This window comes from Contarinia nasturtii, unplaced genomic scaffold (assembly GCF_009176525.2).
Source record: "Contarinia nasturtii isolate CC-2019 unplaced genomic scaffold, AAFC_CNas_1.1 Cnas_scaffold_1699, whole genome shotgun sequence".
Taxonomy (NCBI): domain Eukaryota; kingdom Metazoa; phylum Arthropoda; class Insecta; order Diptera; family Cecidomyiidae; genus Contarinia; species Contarinia nasturtii.
Genome location: NW_022199032.1, coordinates 4,431,178 through 4,446,368, shown reverse-complemented (window position 1 = coordinate 4,446,368; position 15,191 = coordinate 4,431,178). Strand labels below are relative to the sequence as shown.

General features: G+C 33.9%; 1 protein-coding gene across 8 annotated transcripts in view; it reads left to right on the top strand.

Annotated features, from left to right (window-relative positions):
• The window catches only part of LOC116347170 (protein daughterless), a 72,512-nt gene that overhangs the window by 50,986 nt on the left and 6,335 nt on the right, over positions 1 to 15,191 (top strand). For 2 of the 8 annotated variants that reach the window (XM_031777680.1, XM_031777679.1), the window contains exons 1-2: positions 5,381 to 6,208; positions 14,892 to 15,149. In XM_031777680.1, coding sequence (XP_031633540.1) covers positions 5,813 to 6,208; positions 14,892 to 15,149 — 654 coding nt within the window. In that variant the 5' untranslated portion in view covers positions 5,381 to 5,812. Of the gene's footprint in view, positions 1 to 5,373; positions 6,209 to 14,891; positions 15,150 to 15,191 lie in introns of those variants that run through there. The other 6 variants (XM_031777683.1, XM_031777682.1, XM_031777686.1 and 3 more) reach the window with 4 other exon arrangements.

The window sequence follows — 15,191 nt, the reverse complement described above, 5'->3', positions numbered from 1 at the left end:
CAACAAAGTAAAAAATAAAATATGAACGAAGCGTCTACAAAACATGTTCAGTTGTTGTTCATCTTTTGTTTTTCGTTTCTGCTTCTTCAAAGTGTGTATGTGTTGTTTTTATGCTGTTTTATTTTTCCAGCATTTTCATTTTTACTGTATTTAAAATTGTTGTTTTATTATTTGTTGAGTTTCGAGAAAGTGAGCTACGGTTCTTTTTTCATCGCTGTGTTGATGAAAAGTTCTAAATAAAAAGAATAGAGTAGCTAATGAAATTTGAATGGAAAAAATCCGAAACTGCATTGAAATGTGTGACTTATGTATAAACTGCATCAATCCAAATTCGTGCTGTGAATATTTCGTCTGTAGAAAATGAATTGCAAACGATTCAATGCCATCACTGTATAAAAATAATGCTTTTATATATTCGATTGTTTTACGAGCTCGATAACAACTGAAATCAACAAAAAAAAAATTTGAGCTGTCTTTTGATATTCGCTAAAAAGTGACATTATTTCGCCCATAAACACCGCATTGAACTTGTTATATGGGTTTCGCATCGAAAAGAGTTTTATCTTCCTGTTTTCTCTTCCTTTCTTCTCTTTCCATTCGTTATAGCGAATACTTTGTTTCAACCATGGCGTTGTGCATTGCATGTTGAATGTATTTTCGGTTGCGATTTCACAAAAGACAGCAATTTTTGATTTCTATATATGACTCGCATCCATGGAGACAGATAAAGATACATAATACGAGAATGATAGAGAAAGAGAGAGAGAGAGAGAGAACGCTCTTCGAATGTGTCGTTTCATTGAATTTGAATGAAATTGTTGAATTATGCACATATACGCATGATTTTCCCGATACTTGAATATTAATGTGTGCGCTCAATGTATGCAGAGCAAACGAGCGCTTACTGTGAAAAAGATTGCCGTGGAATGTCGTGATTTGCATGTAAATTTTGGATGATGTTACCGTTAGATTTGATTTGTATCCTGTTTTAGTGCCATTCAATAGAATATAATGGTGATGTTAATGAACATTGCGGCTTTCGCTTTATAGACACAACCACTACAGTTTCAATGAATTTTTATCCACGATAGTTCTAGAAAGAATGACAACGACATCAAAAAAAAAATTCCAACTACACAGCATACATACACTAAAGAAATAACAACAATTTCGTTCGTTCCCGCATCATCACGGAACATTTGACAGGCTAGAAGTGAACAAAACAGAGCAAGAGAAAGAGGGAGAGAGGGAGAAAGAGATCAAGAGAAAAAGGAAGGAAAAAAGAATGGTGGTTCCGATTTGAAAGCAAAACATACACACATGTACATCAAAATATGTGCCATTATATCAAATTATACTTTGCTATAATATTTTACGTTGCCAGGATAAATGATTGTACAATGAGGAAAGTGAAGAGAATACATCCGATTCAAATTAAATATGTATACTGATCTTCACTCATACACATACAAAAAGCATATAAAACTGAAATTATATTAAGGGTGCTTATATTCAGTCAGGCAATAAACTTAATGTTTTCATATACAATATGAAATTGTACACAGTAAAACATAAACATGTATACATATACTGTACAATGTGTGTGTATGTGTGTGTATGTTCGGGGTGCTCGCGCGGTAAAGTGAGATAGAGAATGTAGGCAAAAAGATACACACATGACTTAATGCATTCAACCGTTGTTATAGAAAAATCGTTGGAAGAATTGTATATGTATCCATTTATCAAACGCGAACAGCAGCCACAATGCTCGACTCCACATTCATATATATACATTTTCTGGCAACAACAAGAGGGTGCGAAAGAATCAACAACGGTTAATGTGTTTGTAGCATAACCATAGACATCCATTCGGTTGACGACGATGATGATCACAAAAAAAATGATATTATATATATAGACAAAAGTGCAGCACGCATATGAATTCTATGTGCAACAGTAATACTTTTATTTGTTTTGCGCGCGCTACTTAATCCACTAAAATTTTGTTTTATTTTCCATCTCCGCCTTTTGAAATAAAATTTACAAACTATTCCGATGCACAGAAGAAGAAGAAGAAGAAAAACGGCAACTCTTTTCAAGTGCTCAAACCAAATGCACTTTATTGAATGAGAGCCTTGGAAATGCGAAACAACAATTAATAAAATTCACTTTTAAGGCGGCTTCAAAACTTTTACTCTCAACACACGAACATTGCAATGGTTTGGTGCATGAGTTGGCGGCTCAAAATGACATTGCATTACTCGGGATCTTTTTTTTTTAAGTAGCGTTTTATTTATTTGATGTGTTGCCGCGAATAATTCAAAGTGATTACAACACCATTAAGACATACAGAGAATGAGAAAGAAAATATAGCCACAAATTAGCATGTGTGAGCGCAAACAGAGACAGAGTGTGCATATGAGCCGTTTGCATGACATACCGTAAATATGTACATTTTATGTGTGCAAAAAAATATTGCAGCAACAACAAAAAACGCACATACAAAATGTCCTGCATAAAGAGTATGCGGTAGCGATGACCGTCATGGCCCGATAGACATTAACTTTGGTCTGTATGCATGACGACGACGACAATCCATATATCCATAAAGTGCGATATAACGTACGGGCATTTGAATATCATGTGCGTACAAACGTATATATCACAACCGACATGAACGATGCGTGTGCATGTTTTTGGGTGATATTCGGTTGAATGTTCGACCGTCATTGCAATTTCGTAGTTTATCGTTTGCATGAAACCAAAAGGAAACAAAATCGAAACACCATGCGTCTTTTTAAAGCGAAAACATCTCTCTCAGTCTTGCACTGCTCGGGTACAATAACTTTGTTTGGTCTTCCTTCTATCATTTATACAATGATGTTGTTACTGCCGCTATTTCCATTCACGAAAGAAGATAGACTGTGTGTACTGTTGGTGCTGCGATGCTGTTACTATTGACGCTGTAGCCGTCGTCATCGTCGTTGTCGTCATCGTAATATATCGTTGCAATTTTTTATGGTTACAATATAGCCGCTGTGCCCGTTTCTTTCTCTTAGCCAAAGTCGTATGCTATGTCTTTGTTTTTTTGCTATGTCAAATCTATATCGTGATCATAATGCGGTGCAAATGTACATGTGTACGTGTTTAAGATACAAAAATAAAAACCAGTGAAAAAAGAGACTATTTTGAAGTGCACATAGTGAACATTGGAATCGCATAGTGTACCATTCAAACCCTTTGCACACTTTTGTTTACGAATTGTCCGTTCAAGTATTGCCTCGTTGCTTGACGTTTCAGTTGCTGTCTTGTTTTCTTTGGCTGTCTCACTCTCTCCGAAAGCATCACTGACACACACAATTCATTTTATACATGCAGTTGAGAACGATATATGTGGCCCACATGCCTTATATATATATAAATAATTCGGACCGTTACAGCGTTCTTTCGAAACGGATATATATATATATGCTATTATATACATGCACACTGGCATCAGTATACGTGTGTATGTATGCGGTTTTTGGTTCATGGTGGGCTACTATAAAATGCACACAAACAAACAATAGTATCGAATCGAAGCATAAGAGAATCATCAGCTCCTGTTCTATTGCACACACAATACGCTCATTTTCATTATCTCTCTCTCTCTCTCTCACTCTCAGCTCTCTCTCAATGCCACACACGACATAATAAAATAACAACAATAATAACATTGTACTAATAATTTTTCGCTATATTGTACACCATTAAGAGTAAGTTATGTTTAGTCAAATATAAGCCGTTGCCGAGTGAATATATAAGTGTGTGTGTGTGTATGTGCGAGGGGAGAGAGAGAAATGGTGCGTACATTCGGTATCAAATAGCGCAAGTAGCATACACAAAAAACGGGAAGACTATTCATTGTGTTCGGTGCATTCGGTGAAAACGAGTGCGCTTTTCAAAATTGATCTCTTGGACGGCGCTTTCGCTTTTCGTCGTCGTCATTGTCTTTCGGTGCGATTTATTGTGAAATGCGAGTATATGGGAGATTTTCCAGTAACAAATAACAAAACAGACAAAAATTTACAAAAAAAAAAAACAAACAAAAACAAAACAACCGTACACACGAATTTCTTTCGGCACAAAATGTTCATCTGTGAATGAGTTTTATCAAAGTTAAAAAGCGCGCGCATCCACAGTGTTGTAACTCATTCTTCATATATATATTTTTTTTGTTTCGACTAAACAACATTTTTTTGTTCTACTCTCTATGTTGTTTTTATTTCGTTTCCAAAGTATTCGAAAGCCTCAGTGCTGGCCTCAGTGTCAGTTTTGTGTGTGAAATTGTTTCATTTAACTCGTGTCTCATTTTCATTCTGACTTCAGTGTTGTGTGCGTGTGGCATCTAATAATTTTGAACTTTTGATGCAAAAAATAACTTTATTTTTATCGTTCGGTTCGGTTCGGTTTACTTAACGCGACATACAATTCACATCGTTTTATTTGCACTTACGATACACATGTCGAACCGTTTTTCTCCACTATATTATTTTACGTAAATATTTGAATAGTTCAAATATTAGTCAAACACCAACAACTTCCATAAAGACAAGAGACAACACAGTGTGTTTTTTTTTTCGTCATTCATTTCATTTGTGTAATGCCTAAGCATCACAGTGCAATTATATTCTTCTCTATGGTTATTTAGTGATACGTGTGTGCTAATTCAATAGATGAATTTTTTTGCTTAATCGTCAATATTAAACTGAATCGATTGTAATCGAGTGCGATCATAAAGTAATGAAACAACGCGATAAAACAATTTAGAACTATATTCTGTGCGAAAGACAAAGCGAAAGTGAAGAGTCGCGTGTTTGTATGCTTTCATCATTGTTTGTGATGTATGACAGTAAATACGTTACGTCAAAATCTCACAATTTCACACTTTCGTGAACGAACACACGGTGCACGGTATTCAATTCAATTTTGTTTTGTGTTCTATTGATCAAGGCCGCTAAACACCGCAGCAATGTGTGACTAATATCGGAAGTCGAACTGTGAACTCATACTCCATAAAAAAATATCCACGTAATATAAATATAACAAATATTTGCAATAAATAAAAGAAAAATTCTATAAGTGCATAAAATCAAAAGCCAAAAGTACTGTTAGAGCGCGATGAATAGAGAAGAAGAGAAAAAAAAACAATATCAACAACAATTTGATGATACACACTATTTAAGCCGTTTAACGCTTATGTTATTTTGATAACAGCCATTAAAATATAACTAATTCATATCGAAACAAGTGAAAAATGCAAATAAATCAGAATCTATTAGGCAATGTGAACAAACATATGGTTATGATTCGAATATAAATGCAAGAATTAATCCGTAGTAAGAGTGATTGCGCGCGTACGTTAAATTTGATTACGATAACCGAATCGAAACGAATTCAATATTGCATATTTCGCATTTGAATCGTTTGTTTTGTTGGCGTTTACGATAGACATATACAACATATGAACATAAAATACGTATTGCTAAGAGGAAAAAAAAAAAAATAACACAACACAAAACGGTTTCCGCAGCGAAAAGTGAACAAGAGTGAGAAGAGAGTGTGCTGAAGAGCGGCTCATTCGGCATGAATGTTTTCAAATGCCAATTATGAGTATCAGCAGCACCAGCAGCCGCATTTGAATGAGAGACAGAGAAAGCAAGTTAGGTTCCATATCACTGATTTTATTGACTGAATAGTGAAGCGCACACGGGCGTACAGTACAATATTGAAAATTGCGATTTTCATGTGAATGTAATCCGTTTTTGGAAATATGTCGTTTAAAAGTGATAAACCCATATTAGATCAGCAGCATCATCAGCACCACCATCATCATCATCAAAACAACCATCACCACCACCACCACCTCCAACAACAGCAGCAGCAGCAGCAGCAACAACATTCAGTCTGCGCTCCACCATCATCGCATTCATTTCGGCAAACGTATGGTGATACAAAAACCGTATACACAGCACCGATTATGAATATTGACAGTGATATTAGCAATTTGAATATTTTATCTAATAACAATAATAACGTAATTAATAAAGTTCCTGAACCGGTTCGCTCATACGAAACGATTAATAATAACAACAATATCATGGATTGTATGCAACAGCTTCAGCAATATCAGCAAGTTCAGTTAATGAAACCGACTACCGAATCTGGGGTACGATTAAATTCACGTTCAAATAAATTGTATTAAACACTTTTTTCCTCCTTTTTACCAACACAGTTTCTTTTCGTTTCGTGACTCTCAATCTCTCTCTCGCTCTCGTTCTCGTTCTCGAACTGAGTTTTATTGATTCTCTCTTTCTATCGCCCATTTCCATCTTGAGCTGATTGAAGTCGACTTAAATGTTGGTGTTTGCATTTCATGACAAATTGTACGATTAGATATGTATCGTTTGAATATTATATCATTTCCTATTTTCGTGTACACTTAAATTGTTTACAACTAATTCAAACACGAATGAATAGATGAATAGCGGGTGGAGTTTTCATTTTACCCGCCCCAAAAAAAAAAAATGTATATTGAAAATTTAATTTAACGTGCGATCATATTCCATATATTTTATTATTCATATTAGTTTATTAAATGTGATTATGGAGCAACAACAACAACAATTGGAATTCCGACGCAAATCGTGTGCTCTCTTACGCGTGTTAACGATAACATGTAGTTTGTTCTCAACAACAACACAAAAAAATTCTTCAAAGTTTTGTTAATTTTTTAGTATTTTCAACAAAAATAAGTGTGCTTCTCACGCACGTACTCTCACACCAATTTACGTACTCTCTCTTTTCTATCTCTCTTGTCTCTCGCCTCTCGTGCATATTCAATTTTCAATTTTAATTGCCCATTCAAAAAAATAAAACGACAAAATTTATATATGCCTACATCAAATCAGTAATAACCGGTATTTGACACGAAAAACCATTTATTTCATGTTAAAATATCTGTTGACGGTTCACACTGGGATCATAAATATATCGCGGTTAAACGAGCACATACAAAAAATTGAACTGCAAATACAGAACAAATATAGAGAGTCTGCATGATGTCATAGGGCAATAAGGATCAATTAAAAATAATTGTGGATCACTTACGCATAAATATTAAACTTATTCGTTTAACGAAATTACCTTCAATCGTCGATTAAATCAATTAAGTGTGTGTGTTTCTTTTTTCATCTCGGATCGCATGCAAAAGATGATCGGATCAAGCAATACATTAAGACTGCTTTGAGATGACTTAAAATTAACTCAACCTATAAATCAAATAAAAACGAATTGATTTTGCCGCAAAAGAGAATGCCATCATACATTTTTTTGTTTCAAAAAAATACGTCTGTGATCGTCTTTATTTCCGAAAAATTGTTCGACCATTTTAATAAAAATCAACATTAAGATAATTCATAAAGCATGCTCCATTGTGGAGTCTTGGCACAGCAACCATAACCGAAAAATAATTCTGAAACGTAGAAACATTAATTGATTTACGCAATTGAATTTATCGCAATGTCGAGAGAATGTAGATAAAATTAAGTACGTTTCAATTAAAAAACCGACGAAACGGCAAGAAAAAAGGGTTACATACAAAGATCATGTTTCTACTGAATGTACAAAGTCGTATGAGTAGATTTTAAGAATGTTTTTTTTTCGGCTAAAATCGCATTTATTTCATATCTGTTGAAAGCGTACGCAGTCCGGCCACATCGATTTAGAATTTATTTGTTCTTTTTTTTCTCTCGTATTTTTTTTTTTATTGCTTCGTATCTTTCGTCTGAAATTTTCATTTCACTTCAGATTTTGGCCCGTTGATTTCTATATATATATATATTTGCGTTTATTGTATCGTTTTTTTGTTCATAATTATCATTTTTGTTTCTCATATGCTTATTTATTGTGTACATAAATATTTCTTTTCTCTCATTTTTCGTCTATTCTTTTTTTCGTGTATTAAACATGAGAGAAAATCGCGACGGAATTAGTACACATCGAATCAATAATTTGTTAATGTCTGTACTTTATTTGCGTGCTTAAAAAATTATATGAAATTTAAAGAAAAAAAAAACAATTTCGATTTGAATACGTTCAATTGGTTTTTATTGATTGGCGCGACGAATCGCACACAAAAATCAATTTCGCTCCCTCACATGCTCTCATTCTTTCGGTATTAACTGTTTTGTTTGCGCTCATTCTTGTCGATCTTAACGTATCCGCACCGAATATTTTCGCCAAATTCAAAAGTAACCAACATGGCTTATTTTCTTTTCTCCGCGAAACATTCGAATGAAAAATTGAATGTTTCGTACATCGAACATTTGTTGGCTAGTTGGTTCACGAAAAGTGCGGAAAGTCATAGCATGTATTTATAATATTGATTTCATTGTCATTGGGTTATTTGTGGTGCGTCTTATTCCGTGGCGCGGAAATCAAATCTCGTCGAACCGAGGGAGTTTGTGTGTGTGTGGCTATTTCAAAATACAGAGAGCGATTTATCATCAAAATGCTAATTTGGTCAATTGCCAAGCAAATAAAAATTGACAACAAGGAACCGAATACAAAGCCGCACGTATCCATTACACGTGATCGAATTGTAAAATCGTTCGAATGAATAATTGGCCTGAGAATAAACTAATATTATAAATATATAGTTGCGTGAAATTGCTCATAGTTTTTCTTTTCTTTTTGTTTGTTTGTTTCACTTCGAATTTCACATGATACGATTTAAGAATTGAGATGCTATTTCTGATTTAATACAACCGAATGGTGATCGATTCCATCATTATTTGCGTATCACAATTCTCAGACTGTATCGATAAAGATGGGAATGAAATTTTTCATCGGCTTCCTCGCATTTTGTTTCGTTTTCATTCCATTTTCATTTTTATTGGTTCGTTAGTAACAGAAGTTGGTAGCCAGTGAACTTTTATAGTTATTTTATTGAATTTCAGTTGAAGAAAAACGAAAAAAAAAACAAACACATAAACGACGTTTTCCAAATCAATATGATGGATTTGTCTTGTTTTAGTTTTTATTACAATTCCATTTTTTATTTACATTGTTTTGCCATCCGTAGTTATTGGGTATTATATATAATTTTTTTTACCCATAATGTATATGTGTGTGTCTTTCTTCTTATTTGCTTAGCTTCGAAAATGTAAACACCAAGATTTTTATTATTACCCACAAAACAAAACGATAGAGCTGAGAATATATATATATATATGTTTAACCAAAAACAAAACGAGATCTAAATGTTTTTTCTTTCGCTCTCTTCAGTTCATTCAGAATAAGCCCATAAAATATGTATCATGAAAAATCCAATGAAACACGATATATTTCGAGTGAGAATGAATTTATAAAAAAGAGCACCGAATTTACAGTTAAAGGTTGAAGACGTAAACGATGAAAAAAAAATATATATAAAATAAACAAACGCGATTTACTTGCTGTTGGCGTGTGCACTTAGCCAGCCACGCAGTTACTTTGGGTCCACATATACATGCACACAAGAGCAACAGAGCGGCAGCAACAACACCAGATACAACTGCAACAAAGCAGTACGACGGACCGTCGACTTCTTTCTTTTTGCTGTTGTTGTCGTTGTTGGTTCTTGTTTTTTTATTTATTTTTTATTTTGCTCTCGTCGATATATCTCTCTTGTTTCGATATGCGGATCAAACAAAATTACATGCTCATAATTTGGAATGGACAGAATATGTACAAGACAAGGCATTTGTTCGAACAATCTTATGCAATTATTCAAACAAAACTGCCGAATAATAATCTGTCAAGTTAAATGCATGTACACGGCGGCAAAACCAATATTCAAATCTATTTACGTCAAACTCATTTGAGGTTGTCCTTTATCTATCTCGCAATACGCAATTTCATTTATCTATGGATTGCATTACACAAAATTGTGTGTACGTGTGTGTGCGTTGCGTGTTTTTTTTTGTACATTGAAATCGATTAACTGCGCCATGCATTCATATGATTACATTTTAATACCTAACTTCAATATGATGTCGCTTTTGAATGCGATTCCAATGCAACAGAGAAACGATTGTAGCTGGATTAGATACATAGACACACACACACACGTATTGCAAGCATATTGCATTCAGATAATTAACTTCGATGTAGATCTGCGTACAAGCAATTTGTTCACAAATCGTTCTCATTTTGTTTTGCACCATTTTTTCTCTTTCTTTTTCTCTCTCTCTCATTCGAGATCTAGCTATTTATCTGTATACCTCCTTTTTTTTATATATTGTGACTCCCGCACTCTTATTTCAATTTTCTTTTGCCTGGTTTGGTTGCAATGCGAGAAAAATATCGCCACGAGAAAGGAATTAGACGCGCACGCAAAATGAACAACAGAAAATAAAATTAAATCGGTACAAAGGGAATGGACAATATCCCAATGGCAAAGTACCAACAACAACATTGACAGCCAACAACGACAAAAAGAATCACATTGCCACAATCTATTTTTATTAAAGTTGTCTTGTTCTCAATTCACGCAATCAGTTTTACTGCAGGGGAAAAAAGATGGAGCAGAGAGTTGAAAAAACGAACGAAATTCTGATGTAAATGTTCGGTTTGCTGGAAGTTGATTTTTTTTCACGTTCAATCTCTTTCTGACTCTTTCAAAAGCAATCGTCGGTTGCATGAAATGCAAACTCCAACTAATTTTATTGCAAATTTATCATCGCTGAATCCGTACCACTAAATGTTTTCATTTGCATCAAATAAACTTTGCGGCCATTTTGGAAGGCACTGGAAAATGACAATATCCATCAACCCACGCCACCCTGTCTCTCTCTCTGCTCCACAGCCGAGAAAATGAGGTTGACATCAATTTATTTACAATTGAATACGGAAAATACATCAAGCCTCAATTTGGTGTGAAATCTGTGCTTGAGCTTGTTTTTTTTAGTATCACACTGATCTTGCTTTGGGATAGCTCATTTCATTCTTTGCAGCATGCACATTTCATTAAAATATTATCGCCTTTTATTGAATTTTAATCGAAAATTTTGAACATTTCATTTGACCAAAATACTTCAATGGCTGAAGAAGACATTCTCCTAATGAACACCCACTGATATTAATCACCAAAATGCCTTCAATTTAAAATCAAATCGACCACAATTATTTTCCCAACTATATTACAATCAGCATCACATCATTTGTAAAATATTTTAAAGTTTTCAAACGTAGAAAAAAAAATAAATTTGATAACATATAAAGGCTTAAAAAAATAAATGAGCGAAAATTCGAGCAAGTGAACTCGGGAAAAACGGAGGAAAGTAGAATCGCGAATAAAAAAAGAGCGTAAGCGAGAACGAGAGCACATAATATGTGGTGTTCAACGATGGAAAAGAGTAATCTACGTCTAATCGACACAACCATATACTATAGTCAAGCATATAATAGCCCTGTCTCACATACAACCGATATAATTTCCGTTTGCACTTTCTTTGTTGCTTTATTTCATCTCATTTATTCTCCTAATGCGTTGTAATTTAATAAAAGCAAAAAGTTAATAGTTTTACCAATGTTTTTGCTTCGCCACATTGCAAATGAAAATTTTTTGCCCGTTTTCTTCCGCCAATATATTTATGTGTGTGCGTGTGTATTCACATATCGCTCCATTCCTCTCCAATTTGCTCTGGTGTTTTGTAATGTGCATGAACTATGTAATATGTGAAATTTTTGTGGGAGTATATGTGTTTGTGTCGATTTTGGGTCGTACACTTGAAAATGATTATACATTAGTGTGTTTGTGTGCATAGAACACAGAAGACTTGAATCATTGACGAGAGCAGATAATGCACAGTATATATCATTGGATTCATAAAAACGTAAAAATAAGAAAAATACGACGACGACGTCGACAACAACGACTTTAACGTCAAACGTTTAACTTCAGATGGTTTTGGTAATTCCTAAGTCGTAACTTATGTAATAGATAAATGATGCTGGCTAATATACAGGATGATAGATAAATGATTCGTAACAGAAGCAAGTATACATATATATGTGTGTGTAATAAACAAGACGATGAATCCAAAAAGATAAAGAGCATCAAATTAGCAAAATTCCAAATCGACAAAACACACAAGTCACCCCAAATGAATTTGATCAAAGCCGTACGAGAGACAAAAAAAAACACCGCACATTCAATACCAAACATTTTATGAAACGACTCTTTCATCGGTTGATGAATAGCTGTTGTTTATTCGTATACGTTTGGTTTTTCAACGCGGGACATCGAATAGATTTCACAGAGATTTTTTATTGTTTTCATTTTGGATATGCATGTGTGTGTGTTTGCATCAATGCATGTGTGGGCGTATGTAATCGACATACTCTGCAGCTCATTAACCCTTTGTATAGATCGCATCAAAAGTGCATCAGATGAAATGCTGCTTCATTTTCAGGCCAAACAAAATGGGCCAATAAATTATTCACGATAAAAAAAATATATATATATTACTTTGCTATTACTTATAGCACCTATTTGAACAAGATAAAAGGGTATACAAAGACTTACACATTTGGAATCTTTGTTATGTTGTCACAACTTCCATCTGCTTAATAATTTAAATGATCATGAATATGTGCCCCATTTTATCATTCGAATGTTGTAATGATTTTAGTCGACAAGTGTATTCCCATAGTTTTTGCCTGTACTAAATTTTTAAAAGGAAAAAAATGCGATGTGATACACCGATGCGAAAAGAAAAGCAATATAAAAAATATCATGTCGAGATTCTATTTCTCTAAAAAAGACCAAAAATAAACTATCTAAAACGAAAAATATTCGATATCAGATATACTACTTAAAACAATTTTGCCAAAATAGAAAAGATTCCAACAATTGTTTTTCTCTTTTTCGAAGTTTTGCTTTGCAGCTCTTAACATGATATCGCTTTGATTTGGTGCATGTTTGAAATGCAAATCTTTTGAGCACCTTATTTGTATGAAATTCGATATTGTTTTGTTATCAAATATGTTATTGGCGTAAAAGAATATTTCCATCCCTTTTATTTCAATATCCCAGAAGGATATGAAGGACATTTCATTGAGCATCTTGAATTAATAAAATTTTGCAGAAATAATTAAAGATTATGTAGGTTCTTTGCCTGTGTACGTTTATCATAATATTCGTTGCGTTGAATTTTTTTTTTTGAATTTTAATGGTTTTCAAGCTACGATAGAAATCGTAAAATATATATATCGTGCCATCGAAGTTTTTTTCTTCTCTCGACTTTCGCTATAAATAAATGAATATCATTTTAATATTTATTTCATAGTTGGCTTATCACTTTAATTGTTTGTTTTCTCATAATGTCAAGGTCTGATATTCATTTTATGTTGTGTTCTTTTTTTTTCAAGTTGGGGGGAAAAAATCATCCCACCCACATTTAACAGAAAAATGCTCAAATATTTGTAGAACGAGTGAGAAAATATTGATGTTGTTTGTTGAATGAACAATGGCTAAAAGAGCAAGCATTGAATCTATTTTATAAACATGTCACGATAAAATTTTAATCTACACATACACTGATTTACCGGAAATTCCCTGTTCGGAAAGTGAGTGTAAATATTTTATTGATGCAAACTGAATGCTACTGGCATGGCCATTCAAAAAAAATAGACATGTCAGTCAGAGACAAAAATGTGCTTCAATAACACAATAACGTACCGTTCGATAACACATAAAAACGATATGTTATTTATGATGGTCTTTTCGGTCCTACTTCTCTCTCTTGTGCTCATATTTTTGCTGTCCGAAGCTGAAATTTCGTGGCGAGAGATACATTAAAATTAAATGTGTATCGCAGTGGCGAGAAGAGAAAAAAACACGGAAGCAAAACCAAGAAAAGACTGTAAGAATATTACGGCAAAGTATTGAAGAGGGAAGCATGTTGAAAAAGGATCTTTTTTTTTCTTTCTCTCATTTGCTCACTCACGAAAGGATCGAACCGGCAGATAAAGCCGTTAAATAAATAAATAAATAGAAAAATCGTTGAAAGGCAATGAAAAAAAAACTGCATACGAATCAAAGATAACAAAAAAATAAATACTACCGGATATGGTTTTTCTTCTTTGAACTAGGGTTTAACGAGTTTTCCTTCATGTACTTTTGCATGGTTTTTTTCTTTCAGCAGAGGAAGGGGGGTTTACATGCGACCAATAATATCGCTTTAACATTACATTTTTTTTTCTATCATTTTGCTGACATAATCACGGGCAACTTCGGCAGAGACATTTTATCCAAGATAGCTGGATATTTTTATTTCTTCATATTCTTTTTCGTTTTGTTTTTTTTTTCTTAATATTTTAAAGCTACTTTATATGCGTTCAACGTACTGCTCTCCATAAAACAGTGTGTGATTGTGTGCTGCCGCAGCATATACAAATTTTTCATTGGATGGTACATTATATCTTGGTGGAAATGGGAGTGAGTGAGCAAGAAAAAAAAGAGAAATGTTTTACGATGACTGCATTTCTTACAGCGGTCGAAAAACGATTTCATTATGCATAAACTAGCAGCCAGCAAGTGTCCGCAAGGATTACTTATGATCATCAAATTAGTATATTTCGTGAATTCTGCAGACTGTGCAAATGTCCCTTTTTCCCATCAATACACCAAAACAAGAATAAAAAAAGAAATGTGTATAATGCACCATACAAAAATCCAAAATGTATCGTACTTTAAACAAAATAAGACATTTAGATATATATATTTCCCTTGTTATTGTATTCATAAAGTATTGAAATAGAATTTTAACTGATTTCTTTCTCTTTCTCGTTATTTCGAATTGCAGTATGGTTCAGATGAATTCCCACATGACAGTCCTGTAGGTAGCACGAGATATGCATCGCCAAAAGCGGGCGGTGCGCTATATCAACCAGAACAGTACTTCGATTCCACTAGCGGAACATGGTATTCATCTCCATCGAGCGCATATGCGCCACAATCATCAGCTTCTACGTATCATCACATCTCACCTCATTTAGGGCCGCCTCATGGACACGATCACTATTCATTATCTCCAGGCGTTACACACGATGGCCATATACAGGTAACTACTATCACCATTTAATCTAGTCATTTTATAGCAAAT